Genomic DNA, 16,506 nt, shown 5'->3' on the forward strand with positions numbered 1-16,506 from the left:
CCTGGCGAGTTCCTCCTCCGTCACCGCCTCGCCAGCTCTGTACAACGTTGCTTCACTCGCTTCGCTCTCCCTCCTCCCGCGCGCAGGGGGGTGAGGAGCGCCACTTTGCTCCGCTAGGTGGCGTCCCTCTGACCACCTGCACACTGCCTCACACGCCCGCACACGAGTTCGTCTTCCTTGGAATATCAATATGGAATGAAATATTGTCTAACAGGTTTTCTACTCAGGTTTAAACAAAAAATCATAACTCTAATCAACACTTTAAAAGCTTGTGATCAATCCAGACTTGTTGGTGTTTGAATACATAACAGACACACGCGAGGGAGGAAGATAATCAGAATTTTCTTTGTGTTTGTTTTCGATAACCGGGGTCGTCGGGAAGGGACCGATGCGTGGCTCCATGGAGAACAAACAAACAAACAAACAAACAGGTCAACGAACAAAGAAACAAGGAAGGCACAAAAAGCCACACAGTCACAAACAATAAACTAGCGGTCATCATCATCATCATCATCATCATCATCATCATCAGCTCCAACACAACAACAGTACAGTCCCGCGCTTGTCCACTCATCGTCGCCACAACAAGTTATTTTTTTCTTAAGACATACAAAAAAAAAAAAAAAAAAAAGGAACAGACACTGGAATCTTACCATATGTATATAATGTATGTATAGTTATTTATATATAGTATGTATATATTCCCAAGCCACCACGACACCTACTGGGATGCGTCACGGAGGAGGAAGTGATCGAGACGGTACAGGAGGCGTTCGAAGCGCTTCACCCGGGGTTCGAGGCGGGTTCGGAAGGCGTTTCGGGGCCTCACACGCACTAGGGACACACGTCTCTCGACTATCTTCTATTCACACACACAATATAACCACGATGACAGGCTGGGGGGCGGGGAACGCGGGGGGTGTAGGGGTGGAGGGGTGGGGTAAGTGATTGTCTTTGTGGGGGGAACGAATCGCTGTTCACGGAGCCACTGAAGCAGATTCGTGGCTCACTCGTCACTGTTCGGCTCAAGGTCACTCACATCTTGACCTCGTGTGACCTTGCGGTGACCTCCTGACTCAAGGCGGAGGTGTGAAGCTTCGAGACATGTACCGAAGCTTCACTGGTGCGTGTCCGAAGCAGCAGTAGCGGCGGCGGCGGTGGTGGAGGCGGCGATGGTGGAGTCTCATCCTTGGTTTTAAATATTAAGAGCGTCTCCTTGACTCCTCCCCCCCCTCCCCGACACGGCCCCGAGAGCTCTTGATGAATAAATATGAGGTGGGAATAGGTTCTCTTAGGGACGCCGAGCCCGGGTCAGTCCACTTGGTCCTGGCGGGGGAGTCCTGGTCGGGGCCATTCGGGAGGGGAAGTGAGTCGCTGTCCACCATTTCACGCAAGGTCGAAAGTCCCGGTACAACCCTTCGCCAGAGAGTCCGTCCGGCTTAACACTGTCCTCCCCCTGTTCATTGTTACAACCTTTCGCGTTTTCTCGTCCACTCGGCTTGAAATGATGAGAACTACAACGCGTGAGTGATTGCTAATTCCGTTTGTCTTCTCGTTGCTCTCTATCTCTTTCTCTCTCTCACCTGGGCTCGAACGCAGGTACAGTCGGCAAATAAAGTATCGGAACACTCAATGGTCGACTGAATAGACTTTGAGCGAAACCTTTAGACATGGTGTTGTGTTGGTTAGGTGGTAGACTCGACCCACTGTTACCTACCAACACAAAACCATGTCTATAGGCTTCGGGGAAATTCTGTTCAATCGACCCAACAAAGGTGTCGATACTTTTTTTACCGACTGTACATTTGTTTACTCATCATTTTTTCGCTTCATTAATCCATCACGCCCAGAGCCGATCAGGTAAAGGTATTCTAATGGACTTTTATAATACATGACCGGACACTAATTTCCCTGATCTATATTAACAGGCGGGTGGTAATTATAATGAGCTCAGGACTTAATCAACGAATCTCTCGGTGAAACGTCATTCGCTAAGCAGATTTCGAAAGGTGATCAGGTAAGAGGCTAACAGAGAGTGAGAATGAGTGAGAGGGAGCATGGGGGAGAAGGAGGGGAGAAGGGGGGATAAGGGGGGGGAGAAGAGGGGAGATGTGAGGTATATTTCTTTATATCTGGACAATCGAGTGCCCTTTCTTCCCATTCCCTTTATTGTGTTGAGAAAGGGGAGATGGGAGAAAGGGGAAAGGGTGCAGGGGAAGCAGTGAGGGTAGAAAAGATGGAGACGCGAGAAGATAGGGAAGATGATAGGAAGGTAAGGGAGGGGAAGAGGTTGATGAGGGAAGGAGGAGGAGGAAAGACAGTGTAGACGTGACAAGGGAGAGATGATAATGGGAGGGGAAGAGGTAGATGATCGGTGGCGGTGGGATGGGTAATAAGAGGGAGGGGAAGGGAGGGGAGTGTTAGGGAAGAGGTAGATGATGGGAGGAGGGGGAAGGGAAGAAGAGGGATGGAGAGGGACGGGAGTGTGAGGGAGGAGGTAGATGATAGGAGGAGGAAGGGGAAGAAGAGGAAGGGGAAGGGAGGAGGTAGATGATAGGAGAAGGAAGGGGAAGAAGAGGTAGGGGAAGGGTGGAGTTTGATGACAGGAGAAGGAAAGGGAAGAAGAGGAAGGGAATGGGAGGAGGTAGATGATAGGAGGAGGAAGGGAAAGGGAGGAGGTAGATGACAGGAGAAGGAAGGGGAAGAAGAGGAAGGGGAAGGGAGGAGGTAGATGATAGGAGGAAGAAGGGGAAGAAGAGGGCGAGGAGGTGATAACTAAACCTATCCTCACCAATACCAACAATGACAATAAAAATGGCAATAATCAACAACAACAAGAACAGTGACGATGAAGGGAGGTCAATAATAGAAAGATGATAATGGTAGCGATCAGAAGAGGTCAGTCTAGAACCGCAGACTCAAGGGAACAGACCACAGACCGCTTAGACGACACACCTGGCCCGGGTCTAATTAAGGTCCATTTGGGTTACCTGTATAATGGTCTCAAGATTGACTTAACGTTTAAAGCTCGTTCACCTTCGTTCTAATTCCTCGTTCAGCCTTTTTCCTTCGTTCAACAGTACGAATTCACAAGATCAACAGCTTAACTATAATACAACGTCTCATTAACACTATCATCTGCAAAATATGACGGACTACATCATTATAAATTAGCTAACATAAGAACAACAGTTGACTTGACGTAATAATAATAATAATAATAATAATAATAATAATAATAATATCTTCGGCCAATCACGACGCGAGTTTAACATCGTAATTACGTCACCGGCTTAGGTTTTAATGACGTCACAAGTTCGCTTTTTTCAGCCTTACAAGAATCACCGGTTTTGTGTTTTTGGCTCACCAATTAACGTCGAACTAAAGAACAATGGACTACTTAAGGAGTAAACAGTATCATCGTCATCATCCTCTCTCGTTCCCTCTCTCCAACGGGATCACAAACACGAACACAACATAAACAAACACTTCCACCAATCGCGCCAATTCTGTTTCTCGTCTTCTGGATCTGTTGTTTCTTTGATGCCCGACTCAAGAACAGGTCAAAAACGCGTTCCCTCAATCACATACACGTACAGAACATGAATGAAACAGACAACGGACAGGAGCCTCCACACGCAATTTCCACACAATTATGAAGCAAGACAAAAATATTAACGATTGTGTAAACAGGGAAAAAACAAAACATGACAAGACATAACCCCCCAAAAAAAAAAAAAAAAAAAAAAAAAAGCGCATTGAAATTAAAGTTAAGAGACACAAAATTCCAGGAGTAAAAGAAACACTGAATTTGAATTAGTAAAAAAACAAAAAACAAAAACAAAAAAAAAAAAGCAATTGGAGAGCGTATGCAAAATGAGTCAAATTGTGAAATCAAAGGACAAATGACCCAATTATCTTCAGGTAAACAAGAGGAAAGGGGGGAGGGAGAGGAGGGGGAGGAGGAGGAGGAGGGAAAGGTAGGAGCGAGGGGAAGAGAAGAGGGTGGAGGAAGAGGAGGAGGAGGACATGGAAGGGGGGAAGATAGGGGTATGAGAGATGGAAGAAGGGTGGAGGAAGAGGAAGAGGAGGAAGGAGAGAAGGGGGAATGAAGGAAGGAGTGAATGAGGAGGAGGAGGAGGAGGAGGATAAAGGGAGAACAGACGTAACAAAGAGGAGGAGGAGGAGTGAAAGGAGGAGGAGGAGGAGGAGGAGGAGGAAACAAGGAGGGGCTGGGGCGGTGGGGGAAGGGAGGGGGGGGGGGGTCACGCCTTTCATTTTAACTCATAATGGAAAACGCAAGTGGGCTAACTCAGGCTTGTGGTCTCATCCATAAACAGAGACTGGACGAGATACAGCGAGTGAGTGCGTGGGAGAGAAAGAGAGAGAGAGAGAGGGAGAGGAAGTGAGATGACCTGTTGTATTCTCTTTCTCTCGTTCATTTCACTACATTCTCTCTCTCTCTCTCTCTCTCTCTCTCTCTCTCTCTCTCAAGCATAGTGGCAGTAGCATGACTTAAGGAAACTCATATATAAATCATCTCCTCTTCCTCTTGTCCTCTCCCCTCTTCTTCCTCTTCTTCTTCCTCCTCCTCGTACAATTATACCATTATTTCCTTCACTCTTCACAACCGAAATATTGAAGGCATTTTGATCTCCGCCTGATGACTATCCTTTTGAGGGAGGCATAATTTCTCTCTTCCTGGGAGAGGGAGAGAAAGGAGAGAGGGAGGGAGGGAGGAAAGCGGGGTGGAAGAGGAGGATGAGTAGGAGAAAGTTGGGATGGGAGGGGAAGAAAGGAAAGGAAGGGTTGGTGGGGTGGAGTGAGGGAGGAAAGAAGGGAGGAAAGAAAGGTATATAGGGAGGAAAGAAGGAAGGAAAGAAAGGTATATGGGGAGGAAAGAAAGGAGGAAAGAAAGGTATACAGGGAGGAAAGAAAGCTATAGAAAGGAAGAAAAGTTAAGAAGAGAAAGGAAGATGGTGAAAGAGGAAGAGAAAGGAGGAAAACCGAGAAAAGAAGAGAAAATGAAGAAGGGGAAGAAGAGAAAGGGAAAGATGAGGAAGGAGTAGAGAAAGAAAAAGAGTGATAAAAGAAACGAGGCAGGAGAGAGAAAGGGTGAGAGAGGAGAAGGAGGAAGGAGTAGAGAAAGAAAAAGAGACGGGAGAGAGAAAGGGTGAAGGAAGGGAGGGGTGGAGGAAAGGAGGAAAGGCTGAAAGGAGGAAAAAAAAGAAAGAGCTCTGATTGTTATAGATAAATGCCAAAGCTATAATAGAGGAGAGCGGATAATTGCGTCCTTCCTTTCATTTTCCTGTCATTTATATGTATTTTTATTCCTGCGCTCCTTCCTGCGACACACACACACACACACACACACACATACACACACACACACACATCACCCTTGGTACATATGTATTAAAAAAAAAAACACAGATGAAGAAAGAAAGATGAGGAGAGAGAAACCTAACCACACACACACACACACACACACACACACACACACACACTTATTAGTATACATATCTATTAAAAAAAACACATATGAAGAAAGATGAGGAGAGAGAAACCAACCCACTCACACACACACACACACCGGAAGGACAAGAGAGGGTGGGGGTGGGGGTAGGGGGTGGGGGGGGGTAGATCGGTCCTCGCAATCATCATTACAAGTCAGATGGAAAAAAACTGAACAAAGAGGAACAAATCGTTTGGCGATGAAGAACATTCGAAATATCACTCACGAACGCACACAATACCTCCCCCTCCTCCTCTCTTTCCTCCACCTGTCTGTAAGGAGGGGTGGAGGGGTCAGGGAGTGAATGGAGGAGGTTCGCTACATTACCCAAATCGATTCCTGGATGTTTAATAATTGTGATCCGTAACTCTTCTTATATCGATTCTTTTTTCCTTTCTCTCTTTTTTCTTTTACTCCTGTTTTTTGTTTTGTTTTTATTTTTCTCCCTTTTGTGTTTAAATTACAGGCTTGTTTTTCTTTTTTGGGGTATGTCTGTTGTTTGCTTTTGTTTTGTTTTATTTCTCTCGTTTGTGTTTGAATTCCAGGCTTGTTTTTTTTATGGGTATGTCTGTTTTTGTTTTTGTTTTGTGTCTTTTTTTTCGTTCCCTACCCGTGAATGCATTTGTTTGTTTGTTTGTTTATTTACCGTACCCGCGATGTGATTTTTTTTGTGATTGTTTGTTTCCACTATTTGTTTTTTTACCGAGAAGACAGAATGGTCGTGATTGGTCTAAGTTTTTTTTTCTCTCAAGTTAAAGTTTTCTCTCTCTCAGGTAATGGTTGATACTCTGAGTCTCTCTCTCTAACTCTCCTTAAACCTACAATTCTCTCACTTTCATTCTTCCTTTCTTTCTTTCTTTCTTTTACTCGTTCTTTCTTTCTCTCCTTAACAACTACACCAATTGCTTCGTTTCCACTTGTTTCTGTCAACCACAACACACCAGCCAATCATCTTGCACTTCCCCCTCGAGCTCAGCCAATCACACCACAGGTTCTCTCTTTCAGCAGCCAATGGGGAGGCGAGCAGTGTATGACGTCATCACTAATGTTCCTTCGTTGCGTTGGTTGGTCATTCATGTGTAGCCGGTCGCGTCAGGCTTGCGAACTTAATGAATTCTTGCGTTTCTTTATGGGGTTGCTTGTTCAAGGCTTAATATTTATACAAGTAGTTTTTTTTTCCTTAGGTTAACATCATATTTTCTTTGTCAAACTTAATATGCTTTCTTTTTTAGGCTCAGGCGAAGCGAAGGCCTGTTTTGTAAGGTCAAGCTCATGTTTGTATTCATGGAACTTGATCGCTTTCTATTTCCTAGGTCATCCGCTTGTCCTTTCTGTCAGGTAAGGTCACCAACGTATTCATGTACCTTGACACTCTTTGCTTTCTTTAGAGCCGCGCGCGAGGCTTCAGCTAACACACACAGGCCTGTTCAGTAAGGTCGAACGTTGTATTTCCTTCACGGGTCGTTAATTAGGACTCTTGAAGCGCTCGCGTTCACCTGGATGGCGGCGGCGGCGGCGGCGGCCAGGTGAGGGCGTGGGACTAGCGCGCGCCGCCCCGGCCGTCCCTCACGCCCCAGCCACGGCGGGACGACGCGCCCCGCGGGGCCGTCCAGTGCTGGGTTCACTGGGGTGCCTCCGAGGTGCCGCGTCTGCTACACCTGGCGGGGAGGTCACCTGGGCCGCGGTTCACGGGCAAAGCTCGGCGACTCTCGTGTCTGTTTGTTGGGCTTCGCCTCGCGGTGCGGCGGCGGCGCCGGGCCCGGGGCGGTGCGGCGGCCTGGCGTTCTCAACACCTGGCGTCACTAGCCTACGGGAGCTCCATACAAAAGAAAACGGGACGAGGGAAAATGTTATGTACAAACCTTTCGACAAGTTAACAAGTAAAATACACGAACATTTCATAGTAAAATAACAGAGGTTGACGTCTGCAGGACTTATGACTTGAGAGTCTAAATTGTGATTTATAGGCCCACAACGTGCCTACGAGAGATTCCGGGAGGGCGTCCGCCGCCGCCGCCCCTGGCCGCCGCCACGACCGACGCGTCACAAACTCCGGCATCAAAGCGTCTCCGTTAGGCCGACACTAACATCACGCCTCTTCCTCCTCCTCGCCCTCGCCCTCCTCGGCAGGGGGGGCGTCGGGCCCCGGCGCGGCTCCCTCCTGGGGGGCCGCGGCCTCCTCCTCCTGCAGGGGGCCGGACTCCCCCTCGGCGGGGTCGGGGCGGGGGGGCGGGGAGGGCATGGAGGAGGCGGGCTGCTGCGGCTCCTCCTCGGGCTCCTCCTCCTGCTCCTCCTTGAGGGAGCGCGCGCGCGCCTCCTCGACGGGCGTGGGTTCGATGCGCACCGTCTCCTGCTGGTCCCGCTGGTCGCGCGGGCGGTAGTCGTCCGTCTGCATGACGCACACGCCGTTGATGATCACCTCGCGCTCCTTACCGTCGCCCGACGCCCACGAGGGGTTCACCCACTGCGGGGCGGCGGGCTTGCGGCGCGAGGAGGAGCGCGCCACGGGGGAGGGGGCGCCGCGCCCATCGCGGTCCTCGCCTTCCCCCTCGGAGCGGCCGCCGCCGGGGCTCATGGCGCCGGACATGTTGGAGTCGTCGTCGCCGAGGGATGTGTCGTCGTAGTCGTTCTCGGACTTCATGGACAGGTCGAGGCCGCTGCCCAGGTCACGGTCGAGGGCGTGGCCGGTCAGGCCGTGCGGCCCCAGCTGCGGGAAGTGCGGGAACAGGCTGGGCGGCAGGCCGTGGCCCAGGCCGGGCAGGGTGGGCGGCAGGCCCTTCTCCTTCCTCACTTCCATTATCCGCTGGGACAGCAGGATACGGAAGTTGAGGGGGTCGAAGGGGGCGCCCTGGGCCTGGCCGGGGGGCGGCTGCGGGGGCTCGCGGGAGGGGGAGCTGCTGCCGCCGGGGCTGCCGGGGTGCTGCTTGAGGCGCATGCGGTGGTTGTGGAACCAGTTGGTGATGGTGCGGGTGGACAGCTGCAGCTCCTGGGCCAGGAACTCGATGTTGGCCAGGTTGGGGTAGGGGTCCAGGGCGAAGGCCAGCTTGAGGGCCTCCTTCTGCTCCTCGGAGAAGAGCACGCGCTGCTTCTTGGAGGTGCCGCCCGGCGACGGGGCCTGGAACACGTCCTGCGAGTCCTGCGACACCTCGGCCGTGGGGTCCAGGGCGCGCCGCCGCTTGTTGGCCTCCCGCCGCTCGTTCTTCATGTGCTGCAGCTTCTCCACGTTGCGCGGATCGTTCAGCCACAGCTGCATGCGGATGAACGGCTCGCGGCCCTTGATGCTCAGCATGTGCCACGGCTTGGGCTTGCTGAGCAGCTCAGACACGGAGCCCTGCGACAGCCCCAGCACCGCCTCGCCGAACAGCTGCAACGACACGAAAGGGGGGTGTTAGCGGGGCGACACACACACACACACACACACACACACACACACACGACACAACAAACGCACACCAACTCACCTTCTGGCCGATGTTGTTGGCGAGCAGCACCTCCTTGATCTTGGTGGTGATGACCTGTGTGTCGAGGTCCTGCGTGAGGGCCGCCATCTCGTACACGGAGGGCGCCACGGGGCCGGGATGGCGCGGGTTGCTCAGTGCGCTCTGCAGGGACAAGACGGGGAACATTACCCTCACTGCAGGACCAAACCCGCCCGACCACGCACACCCACCCACCTCCTTGCACACCCACCTTACAACCTTACCTTACCACGCACACCTAATCACCTCCCACCCCTTCACCCCCTTAACACACACACACACACACACACACACACACACACAGGACCCAAGACTCCCTTTACCTCAAGCTCATCAACAAGTTACATTCAATATCACCAAAGAACTCTAGAGGAGGGGCATAGGACTCTTACCTTTCGCAGGGGGTCGAGCGGGGGCATTCTGGAGTCAAAGGACATCGGGTGTGAGGGGAGAGGCAGGCCGCCGAGGGAGGGGGGGATCCCGACAGGCGGCAAGGGGGATTCAATGCTCTTTGGGAGGTCAGCGGCGAGCTTCATGTGGTGTGGGGGCTTCCCTGAGCCTGTAGGAGGAAACAAAGGATGCGTTAGAGGAGTCCTATAGGATGTCTTGTAGGATATTTTTTGAGTGCATGTAATTTCTCTCTCTCTCTCTCTCTCTCTCTCTCTCTCTCTCTCTCTCTCTCTCTCTCTCAGCACACAAACTCTCCATTTGTACGAATCATCCCAATTTCACAATTCATTCCTCCTCCTCCTCCTCTTCCTCCTCCTCCTCTCACTTCACACTCATCCATATCCATCCCTCCACTTCCTCCACCCACATTACCTCACTCCACACAAACACACACACACACACACACACACACACACACACACACACACACACACACACACACACACACGACGTCAAAGCACAGGACATAAATCTTCATGATAATCTTCTCGGTCTCCCATCAGTCTCGCCTCTCTCTCGCTCAATGACAAAATAAAAGCAAAAAAATACAAGAAAGAAATTGGGTCCGGGGAAATCTTATAGTATTGCGATGCTGGTGTTCGCTCTTCACTCACTCACTCACTCGCCTTTTTACTCAACTCATTTACTCGTTCTAATTTACTTACTCATACGCTTCCTTCTTACTCACATTCACTCACCTTCCTACTCACTCGTTTACTCGTTCTAACCTACTTACTCATACGCTTCCTCCTTACTCACATTCACTCACCTTCCTACTCACTCGTTTACTCGTTCTAACTTACTTACTCATACGCTTCCTCCTTACTCACATTCACTCACTCACTCACTCGCCTTCTAACTCACTCGTTTACTCGTTCTAACTTACTTATACTCTTCCTCCTTACTCACATTCACTCATTCATTCACTCTTCCTTCTTACTCATTTCCACTTTCTCTTTCATTTACTCACCTCCTTTCTTCCTCATTTAGTTCTATATTTCTTCTACACTTCCTCCTTACTCACATTCAGTCACTCATTCACTCTTCCTTTCTCACGCCTTTCCACTTTCTCTTTCATTTACTCTTCCCATTCACTCGCTTCCTTTCTTCCTTACTATCTCACGCATTTCCTTGCTTTCTCTCTCATTCACTTCTTAACTCAATTTCTTACTCTATCATTCACTTCCTTACTCACTCACACACTCACAGGTACCTCCTTCTCCCCCCCTCTCCACCCCTCCCCCACACACACACATGCACTCACACACGCAATCCATCTCATAATCAAACACTGAGACAGGTGACGCAATAGGCGACAAACAGCTCACGTATACGATAGCTTGCGCAAGAGTAATGATGTAAATAATAATAATAATAATAATATAATAATAATAATAGTAAAAGAAAACACTGACTCTGAAGGGATGACTTAGCTTTTTTTTTTCTGTCTTGATGCTTAAAAATATGAACTGTCAGACGTGAATACTTAATGAATTGCGATTGTTATTTTTTGTTTGCTTTAAGTCCAGTTACAATAATAATAACAATAGTAACGATAGCAGTAACCACACACACACACACACACACACACACACACACACACACACACACACAATACTGGAATTCTTTTGCAGTTTACGAGTATCGAGCAATAAATAAATAAGTGAATAAATATACATATGAATAAAAGAATGTATTTGAGAATAGAAAAAAAAATTAGAATAATCATAAATCTGCTTTCAAGTTCTGCAAGTTAAGAGGCCGCAGACAACAAAACAAAAATACACAAAAACAAAAACAAAATGACAGAGAAATCACGGCGAAGCGAACAGTGAGGAAAAAAAGAACCAGAAATAGGAGGAGAAGGAGGAGGAAAATGAGATGTAGGAGGAAAAGGAAGGAAATAAGGGAAGAGGGAGGAAGGGGAAGAACTTACAATGTGTGTGATGGAAAGATTGGAGGAAAGAAAAGAGGAGATAGAAGGAGAACAAGGAGGAGAAGGAGAATGAGGAGGAGGAAGGGGAAGGAAATCAGGGAAAGGCATGAAGGAGGAATTTGTAGGTTATGGAAAAAAAGGTTGGAGGAAAAAAAAAAAGGAGGTAGACGGTAGGAAGAGGAAGGAAAAGGAGAATGAGGAGTAGAAGGAATGGAAAAACACAAAACAAGGAATGGGAGGGAAAGGATTAACGGAGTGCGTGATAGAAGGGCGGGAGTAAAAGAAAGGAGATGAGCAAAGAGGAACAAAGAGAAGGAGAAAAAAAAGGTAAAAACGAAAAAGAAGGAGGAAGAACAAGGAAAGGAAAACAAGGCGATCAAGGCGAAGGTGAGGAAGAGAAAAAAAAAAGTAAAAAAACGAAAAGAACAAGAGGAAGAAGGCGAAAGTGAGGAAGAGAAAAAAAAGTAAAAAAAGGAAAGAACAAGAGGAAGAAGGCGAAAGTGAGGAAGAGAAAAAAAAAGTAAAAAAAGGAAAGAACAAGAGGAGGAAAAACAAGGTAAGGAAAACAAGGAAAACTAAGGCGAAGGTGAGGAAGAGAAAAAAAGTATAAAAACGAAAAGAAAAAGAGGAGGAAAAACAAGGGCACTAAACAAGGCGACTAAGAATAAGAAAAAAAGGTAAAAAACGAAAATAACAAGAGCAGAAAGAACAAGGTAAGGAAAACAAGGCGACAAGGCGAAGGTGAGGTACGGGCGAGCAGAGAGAGGCTTACTTGTGTATGGCGGAAGGGTGGGAGAGCCAGAAGTGGATAGGCCCGGGAATCGCGCCCCAGCACCCCCCAAACCCCCGGGCAGAGGGCAACCACCGACTAAATACACTATGAAACGAGAAAGCAACAGGGGGATGGTTAACAACACGGCGCCGAGGGAGGAAGACACAGGTTAGAATGACACGGATTATTATTATTATTATTATTATTATTATTATTATTATTATTATTATTTTCACACGACAAAACAAATGGGGGAAAGATGGGGTTTGTTATCATCGGTATAGTCATGGATTTGGATATGTTTGGTTAATTAACTTTACACGACAACAAAAATGGGGAAAGATGGGGTTTGTTATCATTGGTATATGCTTAGATTTGGATATGTTTGGTTAATTAACTTCTTGGTAATTAACTTCACACGACAATACAAATGGGGAAAGGTTGGGGTTGTTATCACTGGTATATTCATGGACTTGGATTTGGATATGTTTGGTTAATTATCTTCACACGACAACACAAATGGGGAAAGGTTAAGTTTAATGTCATTGGTATAGTCATTAATCTGAACTGTGTTGTATTGGTAATTGTAATCTTCACATAACAACACACAAATAAACACAACACAAATAAGAGAAAGACTGAGTTTGTTGTTACTGTTATGTCATTGCTTTGAACTGTGACATGTTTGTAAATTTTGACACAGACGACACAGCAAAAAGATAAAGATTGGTTTTGTTATAATTGTTAAAATCATAATGTTTGTGTGTCATTACTCTTGGTTTCGGCACAACACGAGACACAAACAGGAAAAATAATTTGTTCATTAATCATTTTCTTTGTAATTGTTAAGAAATGGGTTATGGAAAATGGGTTAAATATTATAATCATTGTTTAGAATATTGTTTTAAAATTACACTTATTGTTAGTTCTACCATGACATCACGACACACATACACAGAGAAAGGGTGAACATGTTGGTCGTATCATCATCATCATCATCATCATCATCATTAGTCATATTACTCTTTTCACCATCATTATTATACTTTTATTCGGATCACAAGGAGAAAATGTGGATAGCATTCTGTGTAAGTCATTCATAAGTCATTTAATTTTATCTTTCATTTTCTCAGGTGAGGAGATGAGCTCATAACACCTGTCCTATATCAAGGTTTAGTTAATTAGGGATTCACAGGTAAGTTCCGTCCACTGCTGACCCGGGAATAAGAGGGAAAGTAAGAGAGAGACAGGTAAGAAGGAAGTGTGTGTGTGTGTGTGTGTGTGTGTGTGTGTGTGTGTGTGTGTGTAGTGATAAGATTGTCCCTATCAGTATAAAAGACTGCATTCATTCACACACACACACACACACACACACACACACACACACACACATACACACACACACACACACACACACACAACCTATCTTCAATTTACAAACAAACAAATAAAAAAAATACCATTGCAACTAGAAACCGTCAGTATGAAATTAAAAAATAATAATTAAAACACACGTCGGGGAAATCTGAGTCAAACGAACAAACTAACAAACAAACTATCTAACCACTTCTTGGACAGGTAAATGTAAGAAAACGAAGATAAAGATGAAGAAGAAGAGAAGGTTGAAGAAGAAAAATAAACCAAAACGGAATAAGAAGATGATGAAGAAGAAATTTAAGAAAAGCTAATTCATTCAATCTTTCTTCATCTACACTTCACTATGCATTTCCAACCATTACTACGAAGAAGAGGAGAGAGATGAAGAAGAGAAGAATGAAGAGATGATAAGTAGAAGGAGTGTAAATATAACTGTCATTCATCTTTTTATAACACACTTTTCTACACTTTTACAACTACGAAGAAGAAGAAGAGGAAGAAGAAGAAGAAGATGAACAGTTGACGAAGAGAAATGTCAAAGAAAATCATCACTCAATCAATCGTTTTAACCTTCACCCTACTTATAAAACATTTCACTACATCAAAGGCGGCAGCTCAAGGGAAAAATTATGTTGCCTCTTCTTAAAAATCTAAATGTTGCAAAACACTCAAAACATCCAAATTAAATCATTCAACTACACCCAATACTTCGGCACATACCCTCAAACAATTCGGGGTCCACACACTCACAAGGCTTTCGTAGAGGCTGGAGTTAGCATTTCCATGGGTCGTTTTATGAGTCTCGTACAACGTTGCCAGATTCTCGTACACTTCACCTTTTAAGTTTGCTAATTTCCAACCCCCAAACTGTCCTCTCCGCCCTAATAACTGGCTTGGTATATAGTTTACGTTAAAATGGTTACTTATATATATTGCTGTTTCTTGGCGATAGTTATGGGGCAGAAACCGGTACATATGATGCTTCAAGTACGATAATCTGGCATGGCTGGTCTGGTAATAGTTTGACAAGGCTTCTGAACCATGAGAACTGGAAATGCCTAAAACTCCTATACGAGAGCCTTGTCAAATGTGAGTTGGCGGCCCGAAAGGTTTTAATATGGACCTGTGACCGAACACCTCTCCCCCTTTTTGTGTACTTACGGGGCGGGGCGGTATATCCTCCTGTCCTCATCAGCTTCTCAGGGGCGATCTTGTACTGCGAGGCAACCAGCTTGTGCACCGCGTTGTCATCCTCGAGGAATATTTTCATGCGGATAAACGGCTCGCGGCCCTGAGGGAGGAAGGGAGAAGACGCCAGGTGAGAAGGTGGAAAGGTACGCAGGTAAGGTAAGGGAGAAGACGCCAGGTGAGAAGGTGGGAAGGTACGCAGGTGAGGTAAGTAAGGTAAGAAAAGTAAAATGATATAAAAACTTACCGAAATAGGAAAGCAAGAAACAGCACTTCACTTCATTCTATCTTCCCTACCTGTTCCTTCATTCCTTCACCAACCTACCTTGTCAACCTTACCTCTACCTGTCCTAGCCATCCATCAGTCTACCTTCTATATCAGGATTCCCTTTTACTCTCCTTCCCTATCATCAGCATAATCTCTACCTGTTCCTTCATTCCTTCATCAATCTACCTTCTGTCAACTTTACCTCTACCTGTGTTACCCATCCATCAGTCTACCTTCTATATCAGCATTCCCTTTTACTCTCCTTCCCTATCATCAGCATAAACTCTACCTGTTCCTTTATTCCTTCATCGGCCAGCATTATATTTCGTCTATCTTTCCCTTCATCATTTCTTCTGCATCTCTATCGCTATTTGCTCTCCCCTCATTCCTTCGTTCTTTATCTCTTTTGTATCTCTATCGCTGTTTTCTATCTATTCCTTCATCCCTTCGTCATCTTACCTTCCCTCTGTCTCTCTTCATCCATTCATCAATCTACGTTTTTTCAGCATCACGTCTACCTATCCTACCCCTTCATTAGTCTACCTTCTGTCAGCATTATACTACTTCCATCTCCCCCTTCACCCCTTCGTCAGCTTACCTTCTGCGTCAGCATGTGCCAGGGTTTGGGGCGGGCCAGCAGGTCAGACACGGAGCCCTGAGACAGCCCGAGGACGCTCTCGCCGAAAAGCCGCTGAGAAATGCTGTACTGACTCAGCTGTTCCTTCACCTGTGTGGCAGAGACAGGTGTGTGGTTAGCCAGGTGTGAGGGGGAGGGAATAGATGGATAGATAGATAGGTAGATAACTAGAGAGATATAGAAAGATATTTGGATAAACAGAAACATTGTAAGAGGAGAGATGAAAAGGAAAAGTTGAGAAAGAGAATAATAGAGGAGAGGAAGAAGAAAAATAAAAACAAATGCTGCTAAGAAAAAAGGCCAAAGAAAACAAGATAGAAAGAGAAAGAAAATAATGAGAAAGAGAAAGAAAGAACAAAGAGAATGAGTAAAGAACGAGAGGGAGAGGGAGAAAGAGGAGAGAGAGAGAGAGAGAGAGAGAGAGAGAGAGAGAGAGAGAGAGAGAGAGAGAGAGTGAGAGAAATATGATGACATAATGACAGTGACAATCCCTACCAAGTGTTCTGAGGCTCTCGTCCCTCTCTCTCCCGCTCTCTCTCTCTCTCGCACTCACTTTGCACCCTCAAGGACCTTATGTACGGATTGCACACACACACACACACACACACACACACACACACACACACACACACACACACACACACACCAGAAGCTTGACTCACGCCTACTAAATCTCTCTCTCTCTCTCTCTCTCTCGTGTGTGTGTGTGTGTGTGTGTGTGTGTGTGTGTGTGTGTGCGCGCGCGCTAACCCCGGCCTCCCCACCCCTTCTTAATAACACAGTAATACAAGTAATGTTTTTTGTATATATATATATGTTTTTTCGGTACATTTTTGCATTGGTGTCACGCGCGCGAACTCGTCATAAAGGTGAAGAGTTTTTTT

The 16,506-nt window shown here is 46.5% G+C and overlaps 1 protein-coding gene and 1 long non-coding RNA gene across 2 annotated transcripts in view; one reads left to right on the forward strand and one right to left on the reverse strand.

Moving 5' to 3' along the window:
• The first annotated feature begins 934 nt into the window (after positions 1 to 934).
• On the forward strand, positions 935 to 3,723 carry LOC126990183 (uncharacterized). The gene is made up of 2 exons (XR_007744106.1): positions 935 to 2,578; positions 2,628 to 3,723. It is a non-coding gene; the product is annotated as an uncharacterized LOC126990183 (long non-coding RNA).
• A 2,252-nt stretch (positions 3,724 to 5,975) lies between these two features.
• The window catches only part of LOC126990185 (homeobox protein cut-like), a 41,016-nt gene continuing 30,485 nt past the window's right edge, over positions 5,976 to 16,506 (reverse strand). The window contains exons 6-10 of the mRNA XM_050848735.1: positions 15,584 to 15,712; positions 14,691 to 14,820; positions 9,387 to 9,553; positions 8,977 to 9,117; positions 5,976 to 8,879 (exon numbers count right to left, since the gene is read on the reverse strand). Coding sequence (XP_050704692.1) covers positions 7,605 to 8,879; positions 8,977 to 9,117; positions 9,387 to 9,553; positions 14,691 to 14,820; positions 15,584 to 15,712 — 1,842 coding nt within the window. The 3' untranslated portion in view covers positions 5,976 to 7,604. The remainder of the gene's footprint in view (positions 8,880 to 8,976; positions 9,118 to 9,386; positions 9,554 to 14,690; positions 14,821 to 15,583; positions 15,713 to 16,506) is intronic.

The sequence above is a fragment of the Eriocheir sinensis genome, unplaced genomic scaffold (assembly GCF_024679095.1).
Source record: "Eriocheir sinensis breed Jianghai 21 unplaced genomic scaffold, ASM2467909v1 Scaffold148, whole genome shotgun sequence".
Classification (NCBI taxonomy): domain Eukaryota; kingdom Metazoa; phylum Arthropoda; class Malacostraca; order Decapoda; family Varunidae; genus Eriocheir; species Eriocheir sinensis.